We start from the raw sequence: 16,725 nt of genomic DNA on the forward strand, positions 1-16,725 counted from the left end.
ATATATATATATATATATATATATACATATATATATATATATATATATATATATATATATATATATATATATATATATATATATATATATATATATATATATATATAGAGAGAGAGAGAGAGAGAGGTGTTAAAGGTAATGCACTGACAGTGTAAATTAACTTTACACATACAACCAATCAAAATCCTTATACTTGCCATGTCATATTAATTTTTTTAATTAAAATTGTGTTTTAATTGAATACATGATTGTGATTGGTTGACAGTGTAAAATATTTTACACTGCCATTGCATATCCCTTTTTCATATATATATATATATATATATATATATATATATATATATATATATATATATATATATATATATATATATATATATATATATATATATATATATATATATATATATATATATATATATATATATATATAAAAGAAATTGAAACATAGCTTTCTTTGGGGGCATATTAACAATAACAGGTCTGCAAACAGAAAGACATATTCATCTAGTCCAAGGTAAAGTAAAACACAAACTATGTACTATGTATCACCTGAAAAAGTTTCCTTTTTGTTCATAAATGCTACTGGTATACATTAAAATAAATACATCTGAATTTGAGTAGCATTTTTTGTATCTATGTACTCTCTGTACAAGAAATGTAGTAAGAAAATAATGTGGTTGACACAATAATGCCTATTAAGAGGAAGAACTCAAGAGTTCAGAGCCCTCAAAAAAACTTCTTGCTGCCTTGAGACACCCTCATATCCCAATTCTCAAACCTGAAAAGAATGGGTATTGCAAAATACTTCCATTTCTTCTGGTGTGTGTGTGTGTGAGTACAAAATTCTGTGGTTATATCACAGAAGTAAAGTCAGCTATGAGAGCAAATCCTTTATGTAAGTCAAGAGAAGTTTATATCCCGCAGTAATTCAGCCGTAGACTTTCAAAAACAATATACTTGCAAAACATTTGCAATATACTTGCCAAGCTTCGCAAACTGATGCTGTACACTCATCTTCCAGAGGCATGATATTTACTATTTTTAGGCCAACATGAGTTTGTCCCCTGTATGTTTAGAAAGTTATCATTATCAGTATATGCAAAACAAAGAATGGAGTTCTGGAAGGAAAAAAGTACTAAAAATTTATTTACGACTATCACATCTAAAAATATATTGAACAATACCAGATGAGATGAGATAGGGCATACATTCCATCTGGAAACAAATTTTAAAAAAATCAAGTAAAACATTGAAATGTAACCAGGCTTGCAGATTGGTGCACAATTCAAATATGATGAGTTTTCTCCTTTAGCCCATGACAAAATTTTGATATAAATTACAAAAAATAGTCCAACTGAAGTTCTATGATGTTATGCATTAAATGAAAAGAAAGGTATGCACTATGCACCAGCAGCATTTTAGAGCAGACTATTTTGATTAAGTTTTATACATCAAGTTCTCAAACTGACAATGAGAGGCAATAGCGACTTACATCAAATTTATCATCCTTTAAGCTTTCGAGTGACTCGGCAAGCTCATCTTGCTTTGAAGTAGTTGCAAGCAGTGCCTAAAATGAAGAAGCAAACTCAATCAATACAGTAATGTGAATTCTTTAAACAACATGTCCTCCAAAAGGATCAATTTTATCACAGGAGACTGGCACTACCTTCCTTGTCTTTTGCAAGTCATATTCTATTCCTTTTATACGACTCAGCGACTCTTGAAGAATATCTTCTTTCTCAGGAGGAATTGTTCTAGGTTTATTAGCCATCTCGGTCACTACTGCCTCTAAATTTCGCAACCTCTGCCAAATCGGTTCCTTTACTTCCGGAGTGATTATTTGTTCTGAAGAGCTGGATTCCACTAGCTGGATTTTCTGATGACTTCCTGGTTGCTTTTTGGAAGAGCGAACCATACAGAAATTCACCAATGCTGAAAATACTACATATATACAAGCTAACACTTTAACTATGATTTGATTCAATGTACTAGTGACATAGGACACCAGCTTCTTTGGTTGTTTTCTTGAATGATTGTTGCTTAAACCACCTATCAGATGCATCATTTTTTAAAGTAAAGTTAGTGCAGGAAATGGAATTCTCCTAACTGGAAAAGGAGACAAGTCAATGTGGCTCAAACAGTCAATAAAATTTTCAGATACAACATTTCATCAACAAAGAATACTACATTCCAGAGCATAAAAACTGAATTTTCAAAAAAAGTATCTGGCACAAGGAAATATAAAAGCCATAATATTCATTCTGTTCTAAAACATGTATGGCCTTAGGAACATCTGTCACATGACTTGGTTAAGTCTTGACCAAGTGAAATAATTTTCTAAATGAATTTAAACTACATCAAATTCCTCCAACTAGGTTTTTACATTGAGCCTCTAATTCATCTTTACAAAATGGGCTGGTAAGGTGAGGTGGGCCACTAGTTATAAACTCATTTTAGGCCTTATCTCTATTCAATGCGGGACTTGGATTTTTCCCAACACCTCTTTTCATGTTTGCTGAATTTGAGTCATGTAAGCCAAGATTAATATGAGGTTATGTTGCATATTCTATTACTATCATATAAAGAACAAAACAAGAACATCATATGATAAATATTAATAAATACACTAAAAGGATTATTTATCTTTTAGTCCTCCAAAATATGGTGAAGTTTAGTCTTAGTTTTTGAACTTTAAAATGTATCCTTTCCTCCTCCATTTCCTAAAATGTGTTATTCGTTGTTCTCATTGCAGGCTCTGTCGCATTAACTGTTAAGGTGTCAAACGGAGTAACACCTCTAACCTATTTACTTGGGCAAATAATATTTGTTGACTGCTGATGTGTTTAAAACATCTCCACCTTACCAAGCCACGTCATTTCCCCTATTTACCAAATTGAAAATGAAGCTCTACTCTTCTTCATATGTTGTTTCTACTTCTTCACTGGTCTATCAAAACCTGTGCAGCACTAAGGTGGGAATTGGGAAGAGTACTTCCGCATTATTTTCCAATGATGGGAAGGACATGAATTCTCACCTCTTCCATCCCCAGAAGGAAAAATGATGTGATGTTGATCATGATGGATCTCATAGTGGCTGGAAGGACCTCTATCGTGCCCAAGGCAGTTGATGGAACATGCTCTAGAATCAAAGCGATCAGCCTCCTTTTTCCAACTATGGGTGATCAGATGGCACGTAATCTCGTCGTGGTATTTTCGGAGAGCGGGACATTGTAGAAGTACAACCTTGAACTCATTGGGGAAAAACTAAAAGCAATAAAGAAAGATGAGGACAAAGAGTTGTTCAAACAAGCCAAGAAGAATATTGGTATTAAGACACCACCTTCTGGTATCAGCACCAACCTCAGAGTGCCTCCAAATGGACAACCATATCAAGTATCTGTTGTTTGCGAGGCCAATTTTCACTCTTGGCGGCACAGGAGATGGGATTGCACGCAATAGAGAAAGTTTGGTGGAAATTTGCTAGGCTAGTTGGGTGTTAGCTTCACCAATCAAGTTTTGATTGAAATCACTTCATTAGAAAAAATATGAGCTTAAGGTTATGAAGGATTTGGTTGTTAGCGCTGTTATTAATATTATTTGTTCCATTTAGAATATTGATCCAATGCGGGTCCACATTGGCGATTCTATCATTACTGTGCCAGTGCAAACTCTGATGGGTAAAGAATATCAGCATTAGGATTCTGTTATATCAACAAGGAAGAAGAACAAATGAGGAAGAGTACGGTTTCATTTTGAATTGGGCAGATTGCATGAATGACCTATCCTGGTGAGGTGGAGACGTTTTAAACACATTTGCAGCCAATATGGATTATTTGATTGTACGAAACTGAGGTGTCACTCCATTTGAAACATTACCGATTAATAACACAATGTTCACAACAACAACAACCAGTGGACCACGAATAGCACATTTCAAGACCAAACTTTACCATATTTTGGGGACGTAAATTATAATAAACCCAATAATAAACCACAAGATAAACCCTAATTATAATAGGACATGCTTTTGGATGACGTACTTGGTAAACCAACATCACCAACTTCTTTGGCATCATTGTTTGGCTCATCTAGGTTGCAGATAGGTATGCTCATCCTTTTCTGCAATATAGTTCCATATCATACATGAGTTGCAGTTAGTCAATATTATAAATATACAAATTACTGAAAATCGACTTTTACTTCTATATAATATTAAAGGTTACATAAATTTTTAGTTTTATCCCAAAACTTTTTCCTTCTTTAATGAAGATTAATTATATCTTGCAGTTTAAATTTTGGCACCTATGGTATTTCACTAATCATATTTCCATCAACCTATATGTTAGTCGGAATCTGAGTGGGGTCAAAGAAGGTCGCACATTTACTGTATTTATAATTATAAATTTAAGATAAGAACTAAATAAATATTATACAATCTTCCATTTATGTCTGAAATCTTTATCTTGGCTTTAGTTTTAGTATCCTCAAATTTGTGATTAGGCAACAAAAGCATGTCAGCCTTTATTTTCATAAGCAAAACTGACACACTTTAGCTAGTGTAGAAACCAAGGAGTGTTTCACTAACTATCTACTTTATTTAGAGAAACTCTAGATAAAACTAAGATGTGAAAATCTCAATATTCCAAGATAAAGAGAAAAATATTTTTAATAACACTTTTGATCCTTCTAATTTGGAGTATGCTTTGGTCCTCAATTTTTTCGAGCGAATCAAATCCTTCAACTTTCAAAATAAAGCAAATATGATCTAATTGTCAAATTTCTTTTATGCAAACTCCATACATTATCACTTTTTTATGCTACATAGATGTATGTATAGAAGAGGGTGTATTCAGTGAGTATTTGAGAAGATAGTCTTCACCATACAACAAGAGAATGAGGTTGTGATTAATTCTTTCATGATCAACGCCAATATGCTTCCTGTACGTATATGTATATGCATGTGAGTGTACTATATCCCGATGTCCTATATTTTAGACATTGCATGTGTCGGTGTTGGTATTTGGTGTTCATGTTAGTGTTCGGGTTTCATAACTCTTATGTGAGATGAATTGTTAGGATGACTAGAAAAACATCTCACATTATTACTTTATCATAAAATATTTAACATACCCAGCAAACCATTTACATATTTCTTATATTTCTCTAACAAGTTACCTCTTAGGATTGATTTTCATATTTATTTATAAATCATGATTGATTAAAGAGGATTAGTAGTAGTACTTGAGAGTAAGGTTTTGGTACTAAATAACCTGAGAGATTAGCTTTCAGCTTCATATTACTATTAATGAAAGCTGTACAATGAGAATCCCTTTATTAAGGGAATAAATCTGGATAAGTCATTCCTAATAAACACAGAATTATATACAAGGAAAACCTTGATAGTAAAAATTCATATCAATATCTCAACAGTAGTATCGGTATGAATAAAAATCAGTAGTTTGTCTTCTATAATAAAATGCAGCATACACTATATAAATTAAAAATGCTAACAACACTAACATATTCTTCATTATCTGATGAATTTCATGTGAGTGCCACAAATTTGGAAGTATGTCCCACCTAATAGGGAATGCGCCCACATAAATATTTCCCAATAAGTGAGTATTTGGAAAGAGCTTATTTCCAGCATTTCTCCAATTTAATAATTCTTAGTATTCCTTTCCTTCTCTCTAACCCTAGACCTTCCACATGTATAAGATAACACCAAAAAAATGAAAATAGAAAGACAGCTTACATTCTCACTAGAAGAAACTGTTTGCATAAAAGTTGAAGGAATTAACGTTACTTTTGACGTTGATCCGGGTTCCGATATTTCAGTGCTTGTAACCTGTGAAAAAATAATTGTGAGTAAAGCTCCACATCATGCAAAAACATTATGAATGTGACTCGCAAACTGTGCAAAAAAGAATACTGTACTCAAACTTAACCAATTTATGAGTGACCATGCTGGCATATGACTCAGCATCTAATCTATCAGCAACAGACGAACTTCCAAATTTCACTGGCTTTGTTGCTTCTCTAGAATTTAACAACTGTACATAGCATAAGGGAGAATTAGCTGCAGATTTGAGCAGTAATTGTTGAAGGAATTCAAACAAATACAACAATCCTAATGATGCCATACTCTCAAAATGTCAGGATCATTCCAAGGTCCCTTGTTAGATCTAAGACATCCTCCATCATTTGGGCATGAACAACTTCCACCCAGAAAATCAGGAAGTTGACTGTTCAAAAGCAAATGTTCGTAAAATATTCATTATTACAGACATAGAAGCAGTTAATTAGCTGAGACAGTACAAAAACAACAGAAACCTTGCGTCTATGACCTCTAATAATCTGCTCTGGAACTTGTTGCCCAAAACCTGTAAATCCAGCATGAATCATTTAGACTCTTGTCATTCCTTTCTAAAGGTAAATCAAAGCAAAAAAAGAAAGATATATACAATTATTTTGGCTGTGGTCCTTGGATCAAGAAATCCTTTTGCTGTATTCCATATTAGCTTGAACCCACTACCAGCATTAACAATGAACATTTGGTTTAATGTCTGGAAAAAGAAGAGCATATTCAGAAATGCACGAGGTCTGTGTACCAAAATCACCAAAGGTAACTTTTGATTTGCAGTAAGGGTACAGACTACAGAGCATTGCAAGTTTTGTATCCCTAATTCAGGTTCCTTTTCGACATGTATTTGAGTGCACATACATGCATGCCTCCATGTCAACATATGCATGACAACATGAATTGTATAATGACAAGAAACAAGAACACTGAACTCAGCAGGAAAATAAACACATATAAACCTAATCTGTACGAAATTCCTTTTTTTTAGTCATCATGAAAAGAAATAGCTTGCATACCTATTTTTTAAAATCTTTTAAAGAATCTCTGAATTGAACTAGTGAGATTTCCACTTTAAAGATCACTACTATAATTTGCTTACCAAGTTAAATTCAACATCCTACAACATTTAGTTACCTCAGGGTAGTTATCACCGTCAATTTTTTGCATGCGCATAACAAGTTCATTTGCAATTTTGCTAAAGCTCAACCAGTTCTGCATAATATACAAAGTAGCAATAAACTATGATTTCCACATTATGTTATTTAGGCTATTCTGATGAGTCGTTATAAGTATAGAATTTACCACGCCGTGCACATCAATTATAGTTGTTGTTCTATGTATGATCCGCTTTGCTGCTATAGAACATGCTGGGAATTTCTCTTTAAACATTTTCTCAAATCCCTGAACGTGATATCTTAAAAATCGATCTATTGTGGTGACATTCATCAACTTGTTGGGTTCAACTTTGCCAAGTCTCTCGATATAAACTGGTCGCCCTTCTTTGTCCACACCATGCATACCATGAGGGTAGAAACGCTGAACGTCTTCATACTCCTTATATACGAAATCCTACACATTATGGATTGTTTAATGTTCCTTCAGATAAAAGAATAAAATAATTCCCGAACAAACGAATAATATTGGGGAAAATCTTTTATAGGAATACTACACAGGATTTTTCATTGCTACAACTAGATGCTTTGGGTGGCTGTTTTGAGTTGAAAACTCCGATAAGCTCTTTCAATCTTTGTGTTCAAATAATCAAGAAAGACTAGCTTCCCTATTAAGTAAAAGGAAAACCAACTAGTACCAAATTATACCTGTATAATAGAATCTACTCCATTCTCCTTTCTCCAATGGAGCATATCTGCCCACATCTGGACCGTTTTATCAATGTCAAACTTTCTGGCCTTCAGAAACCTGCAGCATTAAAACAGTAACAGCCTGTAACACAGCATGTGTAAAACATTTCTCTTTGAACAAAAACTTGTATAGGAAAATAATCTTCATCCATTCTCCTTGACTTGTCAAAAAAATCTATTCTGCCCGATAGAAGTTTCTGGAAAGGTTTTAAATCATCAATGGAAGGCAATATGGATAAATAATTCATTTAATTAAACTTCTGATTCAACCCATTTTTAAAAGAGGGAGAATACTCCAAACTGAAAACAAGATTATATTAAAGAGGCAAAACCTACAACGTCTCTCCAGAAATGTGCAATTAATTTTCCTTGGTTAAATTAAGGTAAATAAAAGTTGTACTTTTGACATATGAATCAATGAGATCCAAACAGCATAACCAATGATATTTCTATTTATTTCAAGTCATAAATTGCGCTATCAAAAGAGAAACTGCATGCTCAGCAGTAAAGTTAACTTCAATCAGACAAATTACCTCAGCATTGTGTGATAATTGTCATGGGAATCTGGAAGCAGATCTCTAGTTTGTAGTGCCAATCGAAACAAATTCACAGTTTCTTCCTCTTTGGCATCACGGATATCTTCAATGAAAACTGAATCAAATTGATAATCGGCTACTCGCTTATTACGCTTCCTGAGACTATAAGTGAGTCTTGTTGAGGCAGTCATTGCTCTTCTCCTAAGAGATCTAGCTCGAGACTTCCGCCACTCATCCTCAGAGGTTTCAGGCTCCAAAGTTCTAATCCTCTCATCTTCTTGAATTAATAATCCTTCCCCTAAAACCACAGAGTCATCAGTCACCAAAAACACAACCAAATAAATCATCATCTTAATATCAAATAAGTTTGTACCTTGCATTCTATTCAAGACTCAAATTCAAATAATCCACACCTCGATTACCTCTGCACCACAAGAAAGCAAGAAAAAGATTTAATGATGGAATATACTCTAAAGATAAAACTATTATTTCATTTACACCAGCTATTCAATTCAATCGTAACACAAAGCATATTCAGCTTGATTAAATCCCTTAAGAACAAATGCAAATTCTAGAGAAACTAGAACATTCCACAGTTAATACTTAAAATTGAAGAACTCCAGAGTGTAACACAGAGTAAACAAATCACTAGATGAATAAAAATCCAAAACAATAGATCAATCATAGATGTTGACACGATGCCACGATCAGAGAAAAATTCAAAGCTCGTTCAAATCTAGATTGATGCAACACAAAATTCACCGAGATTGAAACGATCTACGCACAACTCCAGAAACAAAAATTGAAATCGAAAAACGATAATTGAGCTGAATTAAAGCAAAAATTCAGACCATCAATATAGTTCTAAAAAATGCATTAACCGAAAATCGTAGATCAATCAATAAAAACATCCATTAACGAATGATCGGAAAATGCATTACAGCGTCCCTTTTATATATACCTGAGGCGAGTTGATAAATTGAGAGGAAGAAATCAAAATGTATATCGCTTTCTGAGATCCAAATGGCGCACTTCACTTTCTCAGAGTATCGAATTCCGTACGGCGCCGATGTGAGAGAGAGAAAGAAAGAGAGAGAGAGAGGTGCGTCGCTATCAAGAGCGTCGTTGGTGGAAGTGGCGTGCAACGGCCGCTTGAGCTAGGAGTTAACGGCGGCTGATTGGTTGGTAAGTTTCTGGCACTTGTTTAGAGACGTTTGTTTGTTAACGGAATGTGGGGGCGGTGATCGAGTGTGACTATTCTATGCTATGCTAAAAAGCGTGGGAATAGTCTGAGTTTTGTTCTTCACTCACGCTTCCAAATATCTTGAACGCTTTTCTAATTGAGAATTACAGCACGTAATTGTAAACTTTGGTTAGTTAAACTAGTAAAATTAGTTGTAACTTGTAACAAAATAAACTTTGTAAATTAGGTGGTCAGTTAATTTTTTTTTTCTTTTATCGGAAAAATTACGGTAGAATATTACTTTTTAAATATGTGAACTTGTTTGAATAGAAAATAAATAAATAAAATAGATGGTGCGTCTTCTTTGATATAAATTTTTTTACAATAAAATTCTGTCAAATCACAAAAATATTTTAAAATTATTTATAGTATATGACATATTAATAATTTTTTTTTGTAACACTATTTTACACTTTTAAATAAAGAAAGAAAAAGGAACATTTGTCATGCATAATTAGTTTTTTTTTCTAGTCAATATCTACCTAATTGGGGACTAATTAATTTTATTAAAATGATTTTAAGGATGCATTAAAAATATTGATTTAATGGAGCTAAAATCAAGGTTTTAATTTTGTAACAAAAAAAAAAGGTCAACATTGTAATTTTATACCAAAAACTATCAAGATATTAAACTTTTTTTGAAAAGAAAAATCAAAATCTTAATTGAGATTGATTCATTAGTTATAGTAGCATTGTGGTTCTTGATACAACAACGACTTGTTACAATTAATAATTACTACAATTAAATGATTTTAATTCATTGAAGAAAACACAGTTTATCTTAATGTAATACCAAGATATCTTTCAATACAAAAAAAGAAAAATCAAGATATCTTTTAATCGTAATTAAACAAAAAAATTGACATTTTAGATATATTGAAGGATTAATATATTTAAATAATATATTAAGATGCGTTAGTTATTTCAATTTATCTAAAAAATAATTTTTCTTACAAATAGAACCGGGATTGTATATTTTTATAAAACGGTTTTATTTTTATTTTGAAAAAAATATATTAATATAATCGAAGAAGACTATGGAACTAATTGGACAAACTTCACCTAAACGTTGCATCAAGGAAGGTACAACTAATTGTACCCAAAAAAGAGAAAAAACAAGATACAATTAAAAGAGCTGTGATGTCCTAAATTTTGCCGACCAATTTGCACAATGCATAAACTCTTCAAAAACAAAAACAAAAGAAGAAATCTTTTAAATTCCGTCAAAAGAAAGAAGAACAATTCTTACCATTATTAACAATTTCATAGTTGTAAGCAAGTTTTAGATATAAATTCAATAACATTTTACCGTCTTATTATATCCTTTTTTTTTTTTTTTGAAATTGTTGAAAATTATAGTGAAATGATAAATATGATTGTGGTATGTTTGAAAATGTCAATAATTATTTATTTTGAAGAGCTTTTTTTAGAAAAGTTAAATAAAAATATTAAAAACTTATTGAGAATATTAAAATAGAATTTAACAACAAGCACTTAAAAGTCTAAACAACAAATATGTTGATCCATCAATTATTGAAATTATATTATACTGTGTTCCTTGTGGGAACCAGAAATGAGAAGATGAACGACAGTGATGATAGGTCATGACTTTCAATGCGGTGGAGTGGAGGACTTATAAGATTAACACTTCAACGTTCAAGTTAATATATGAATGAAGAAGAAAAAGAATAGTAAAATTAAATTATATTTAAAACTTATTCTCTGGTTATGGCACATTCTCTATAGAGGAGAATGACAATTCACAAATTCGTTATTAGTTATGATTAAATTGTGGAGAGTCGTTAGATGCTTTATGATTGAGATATTAGATTTAGATGATCAAGATATTAGATTTAGATGATCACTTAGAAAGATAATCTTCGCATATTATATATATATATATATATATATATATATATATATATATATATATATATATATATATATATATATATATATATATATATATATATGAGGAGGGATCAAATTACACCCGAAGAGTTACACCACGAGTTACACTCGTTCAATAACTACATTTCCAATTAATATTTTTTAAATTCAACCGTTGGATATAAAGATAATATCATATAGATCATACCTATAAAGTTTGAGCTTAATCTATAATGATTTACTATACGATCAAGATATCCAAAGATTAACGTCAAAATGAGCTTTCATATAACGTTAATTTTGATGTAATTCAATGACATAGTAAATCATTATAGATTAAGCTCAAACTTTATAGGTATGATCTATATGATATTATCTTTATATCCAACGGTTGAATTTAAAAAATATTAATTGGAAATGTAGTTATTGAACGAGTGTAACTCGTGGTGTAACTCTTCGGGTGTAATTTGATCCCTCCTCTATATATATATATATATATATATATATATATATATATATATATATAATCTCAGAATATTAGGAAGATTTTAGAAGGGGTGAAACCCTTATCTGACTGCTTAGTCGAGATCAATATGGTCAACATAAATTCATCTAAGATCGATTTGATTGGTCTAGACTAGTTGTCTCTCAAGCCATTGTCGTCGTGTAGGAAGGCGGGGGCTTGTCATTGCAACCCTAGATGTCTGCCGACCCTTGATTATTTTTAAGGCATATAACTCAAAATCGTTTCAGTTCCTTTAAGGAATCATACATTTAACGTGTCATACTTCAAAATGTCATTTTCATAGATATCACTACTACGGTTTTTGAAAGTCAGAACTTTTTGCGTGTTGTGTGAGTGATTAGATGTGTTTGGTGAAACTTTTTGTCTTCTAGAACGTAGTTTTCTTTTCGGACAATAAGGGTCTATTTGAATCGGTTTTAATTTTAGTTTTTAAAAATTATTATGTAAATTAATTTTAAAAAACTGTTCTGAAGAAAAAATTTAAAATAAAACATGCTTGATAATTATAGTGTTAAAAATTGTTTTAAAGTTGTACAATATTACACATTTGTCACTAATGAAAAAGTGTACATCTTTTATTTTCTTTGTTTGTCTTGTTCTCAGTTTTCCAAAACCAAAAATTAAGGGTGTGTTTGGCTCGGGGTAAATGGAGAGGAGGGGATGAGAAGAGAGGAGATATTTTATATTTATAATGAAATGTGTTTGGTTTGATTTTTAGGAGGAGAGGGGAGCAATCATCCCCCCTCTCACCAAATTACATTTTTTGCGCCCTCTGAATCGGGGAGATTCGGAGGGGAGGGGAGGTGATGTGAGTTTTGATATTTAATAAATTAATATATTTACTAAATTATCCTCATTTTTATTTTATTATTTCAAATTATTATTTTCTTTCGTGTTTTTGCTTTTCTTTTTTGTGATATTTCTATATTGCTTCCATCAACTTATTATAATTATTCTTCACGTTCAAATTATTTTTTATATTTTTATTTACGATTAAGTATGTTTTTGGTTCCTATAAAATTATAAAATTTTGTTTTTGGTCCCTATTAACAAAATGACATATTTTGGTCCCCACAAAATTATTATGCACGTAGTTTTATTCCCTAATGATAAACTGATGTATATTTTTGAATGATTATTTTACAGACATGTTTAGAACGTTATAAAAAGTTCATCGAAAAAAAAGGAACTCAAAATTTAATTTCTAAGTCAAGATTTGCATTACTTTTATCATTATTTTTTGAAATTTAAAAAATTCATATTTAATTCTTCTCATTTTTAAAAATTCTATAATTTGATACTTTATAGTATTTTAAACACGTATGAAAAATATTATTAAAAAATTTAAAATTTTAAAGATAATTAAACAGTTTTCAAAATTTTTAAAAATAGGAAGGACTAAAAATGGATGAATAAAACTTTTATAGGAACTAAAATATGTTATTTAGGACTAAAAATGAAATTTGAGATATTTATAGGGACCAAAAACATACTTAACCCTTTTATTTATTAGAAATTATAATCACTGTAATTTTTGTATTTTTTTATTATAAATTTGTATGTTTATTTATGTTTTTTTTTTCTTTCAAATTTTGTTAAGTATTCGATTATATTTTTTTACATATACAATTTTAAATCATTAATTATTTTTGTTTATTATATTATAATATATATATAATATTTAATAATAAGTTATTTTATCTATTCCAAAGTTGTTATCAATATATAATTTATTTTGTGTCGAGAGTTATAATACAGATCAAATATACTCAATTTTTTAACGTTATGCAGTAAGTTATAACTTTTTAATCATTTAATATTACAAATATCATTTCAAACAAAATATTTATGAAATTTTCACTTTTGAATATCATATTACTTATATAAAATCATAAGAATAAAAATGTAAGTTACTAATAAAATCCTTCCCCTTCCCTCGTGAACCAAACATAGTTTTAGTCAAAATTCCTCTTATTCTCTCCCCTACTCTGGTTTGAACCAAGCATATATATATATATATAATTAAAGAAAATCCATATCATCCCTTTTCTTTCTCTCTACTAAAACCCTCCCCTCCTTTCCCCTCATTTTAACCAAACAGATCGTAAAACATTTAAAATCTATTTTAGTTCTTTAGTTTTTAAATCTCTTAAATAGATAATAGTTTTTAAAATCTATCAAACAACTTTTATTCAAATTTTAAAAATTAAAAAAATAGTTTTGCAAAACCAAATCAAACAGGACCTAAGTATGTTCCTCTCTTTTTTTAGTCTTCTTTTTCCCGTTTAAGAGTTTAATTGTTTCACTTTTTTTTCCTTTTATTTCCTACATCTGCAAAGTTAGTGAACTATGAATAATAAATCACAAAAAAGTATTCGCCAGTCTCAAAAGAATATTCCATCTTCTTGGATGGACCCAATTTTATTTTTCCAATGCTTCTTCTTTTGCCAAACCAGGTGGTTTGACGGTGCTTTTACAGAAGTTGGTAAGCCTTCTGACTAGGGAATCATGAGTCCTTCTGAAGACAAAAGAATATGAGACAAATATGTAAATTAAAGAAAATCCCTATCATCTCTTTCCTTTCTCTCTACTAAAATCCTCCCCTCCTTTCCTCTTATTTGAACCAAACAGATCGTAAAACATTTAAAATCTATTTTAGTTCTTTAGTTTTTAAAACTCTTAAATATATAATAGTTTTTAAAATATATCAAACAACTTTTATTGTTTTCAAATTTTAAAAATTAAAAAAATAGTTTTACAAAACCAAATCAAACAGGACTTAAGTATCTTCCTCTCTCTTTTTTTAGTCTTCTTTTTCCCATTTAAGAGTTTAATTGTTTCATTCTTTTGCCTTTCATTTCCTACATCTGCAAAGTTAGTGAACTATGAACAATAAATCACAAAAAGTATTCGCTAGTCTCAAAAGAATATTCCATCTTCTTGGATGGACCCAGTTTTATTTTTCCAATGCTTCTTCTTTTGCCAAACCAGGTGGTTTGACGGTGCTTTTACAGAAGTTGGTAAGCCTTCTGAATAGGGAATTATGAGTCATTCTGAAGACAAAAGAATATGAGACAAATATGGCGCTTGCGTTATTCCCTTTTATAAAAGTGTTTTTTCCATCATGGGCATTTGTCTCCCTTTCATTGCTTTTGAGGTAGAGGTTCTAAAACATTTGTCTATGACTCTTTCACAACTTCACCCTTCATGTTGGGTATATACAAGATTCTACTAGTACTTGTGTGAATATGTGAAGGGAAGACCATGTATGTTCCTTTTACTTCACCTTTTCAAATGTCTTTGTGACTCGGCATCCCAGACTAAAGGTAGAAGATTACTCCGTCTTAAGCCAATCATTCATGGTTTCAAACCTATTCTAGAGCTCCCGCCCTTTGAAGACCGATTCTTTTTTGAAACCTCCACAAGTCCTGAAACTCTTGCTGCAATTTGTGGCATCAATAATGGAGTGAAATACATGTGTGCTTACCTATTCTCGAAGTATTTGATTGAGGTCATTTTATATTGGGGAATAATGTTTTTGCATATAATGAAAAAAACTCTCTGAAGAGGCTCAGTATCATAAAGGAGCCACCCATATGATTGAAGCTAATAAGAAGTGTCGATAACGTTTCATTGACGTTCTGTTGCTGATGAAAGCCCGCTATCAGGGGATAGAAAAACCGTTTCTGCTAAGCTTTAAACTTTTGAGTTTTTTGGTATTTTTAACCTACATGCCTTTGATGTATATATTTTACTCGTTACAATGCAGAGTGCATGGGTAATGAACAACAATTCCAGCTCCTAAACTAGGATATGGCTGATCATAAATAATGTTGTTGTAGAAAACTGGCTAACTTCATCAAATGCCCCTAGTCGGTCAACTTGCCCTTTACTACTGGGATCCGGCTCCCGCTCTACTGAAGGTCGTGAACCCCTCCTTTTGATGAGGATTGTGCATACTTGGATGGACATTTTGAGTATACTCGGCACATTTCAGCTGCTCTGGCTCTTGGTACGACTGATGAAGTCGAAAGAATTATGACCAAAAGGCATTTAAAAGTGTGAAGAATTGAGAAAAAAAGCCAATGCAAGGAAGAAACAAAGACGTAGTGAAATTTGTGAAGAAAAAGGGAAGAAAACAAAAGATTTATTTATGGAATTCTCGCACCGATAATGAATCTCGTCCGGCGCGGTGAGGCTTTCATCGCGGCGCAATACTGACTTATCGTGGCGCAATGAGGCACTTTTGGCAGACACAGTTTTTCTATTTAAAGGTCTGTTTGGCTACTATTTTTAGAGTTCAGAATTTTAGAGAGAGTGTGACGGCTAGGGAATTTTAAAGGGTGATTTTGGAGCACATTGGAAGCATTTTTTTCATTTATTTTGATGATAAAGACTTATCTACTCATGTGATTTGTTAATTTATCAATTAGTAGCTAAGTTTCTCTGTATTATATGTTTTTTAGATAAACCTTATTTTTACTATGTTGGATGATATGTATGTTTGAGATTTGTTGAGTACATTTAATGTTATTATCTTATTTAAATTGTTCTTGTGTTTGATGCTTTTTGTAACTTACGAGTGTACGAATCAATATGATATTTAGGGATTTTCGACTGTTTGTCTATATATCTGATCCAAAAAATTTATTCAACTTTATAATCAACTAGGGATAGGTAATTAGAAGTTGTTGCTTATAAATTAACGAACTTATAATGCCTAAATTAACTTTGAATTGATCTTAGAAATTAGAGAATTATTGTATAAATAGGGAGCAACATACCAAGAAATTTAGTGTAGTG

At 31.3% G+C, this 16,725-nt stretch overlaps 1 protein-coding gene across 1 annotated transcript; it reads right to left on the reverse strand.

Annotated features, from left to right (window-relative positions):
- Nucleotides 1-518: 518 nt before the first annotated feature.
- On the reverse strand, nucleotides 519-9,591 carry LOC131630211 (phosphatidylinositol/phosphatidylcholine transfer protein SFH9-like). Its single transcript, XM_058900998.1, has 15 exons — nucleotides 9,225-9,591; nucleotides 8,637-8,687; nucleotides 8,261-8,561; nucleotides 7,686-7,785; nucleotides 7,168-7,434; nucleotides 7,000-7,077; nucleotides 6,467-6,568; nucleotides 6,336-6,385; nucleotides 6,148-6,247; nucleotides 5,951-6,055; nucleotides 5,758-5,850; nucleotides 4,043-4,121; nucleotides 1,670-2,052; nucleotides 1,496-1,570; nucleotides 519-1,067 (listed from the first exon to the last, which is right to left on the reverse strand). The coding sequence occupies exons 2-15, from the start codon at nucleotides 8,641-8,643 to the stop codon at nucleotides 1,014-1,016; spliced, it is 1,794 nt and encodes a 597-aa protein (XP_058756981.1). The 5' UTR covers nucleotides 8,644-8,687; nucleotides 9,225-9,591; the 3' UTR covers nucleotides 519-1,013.
- Nucleotides 9,592-16,725: the final 7,134 nt, after the last annotated feature.

This window comes from Vicia villosa, unplaced genomic scaffold (genome assembly GCF_029867415.1).
Source record: "Vicia villosa cultivar HV-30 ecotype Madison, WI unplaced genomic scaffold, Vvil1.0 ctg.000659F_1_1, whole genome shotgun sequence".
In the NCBI taxonomy this organism is placed as follows: domain Eukaryota; kingdom Viridiplantae; phylum Streptophyta; class Magnoliopsida; order Fabales; family Fabaceae; genus Vicia; species Vicia villosa.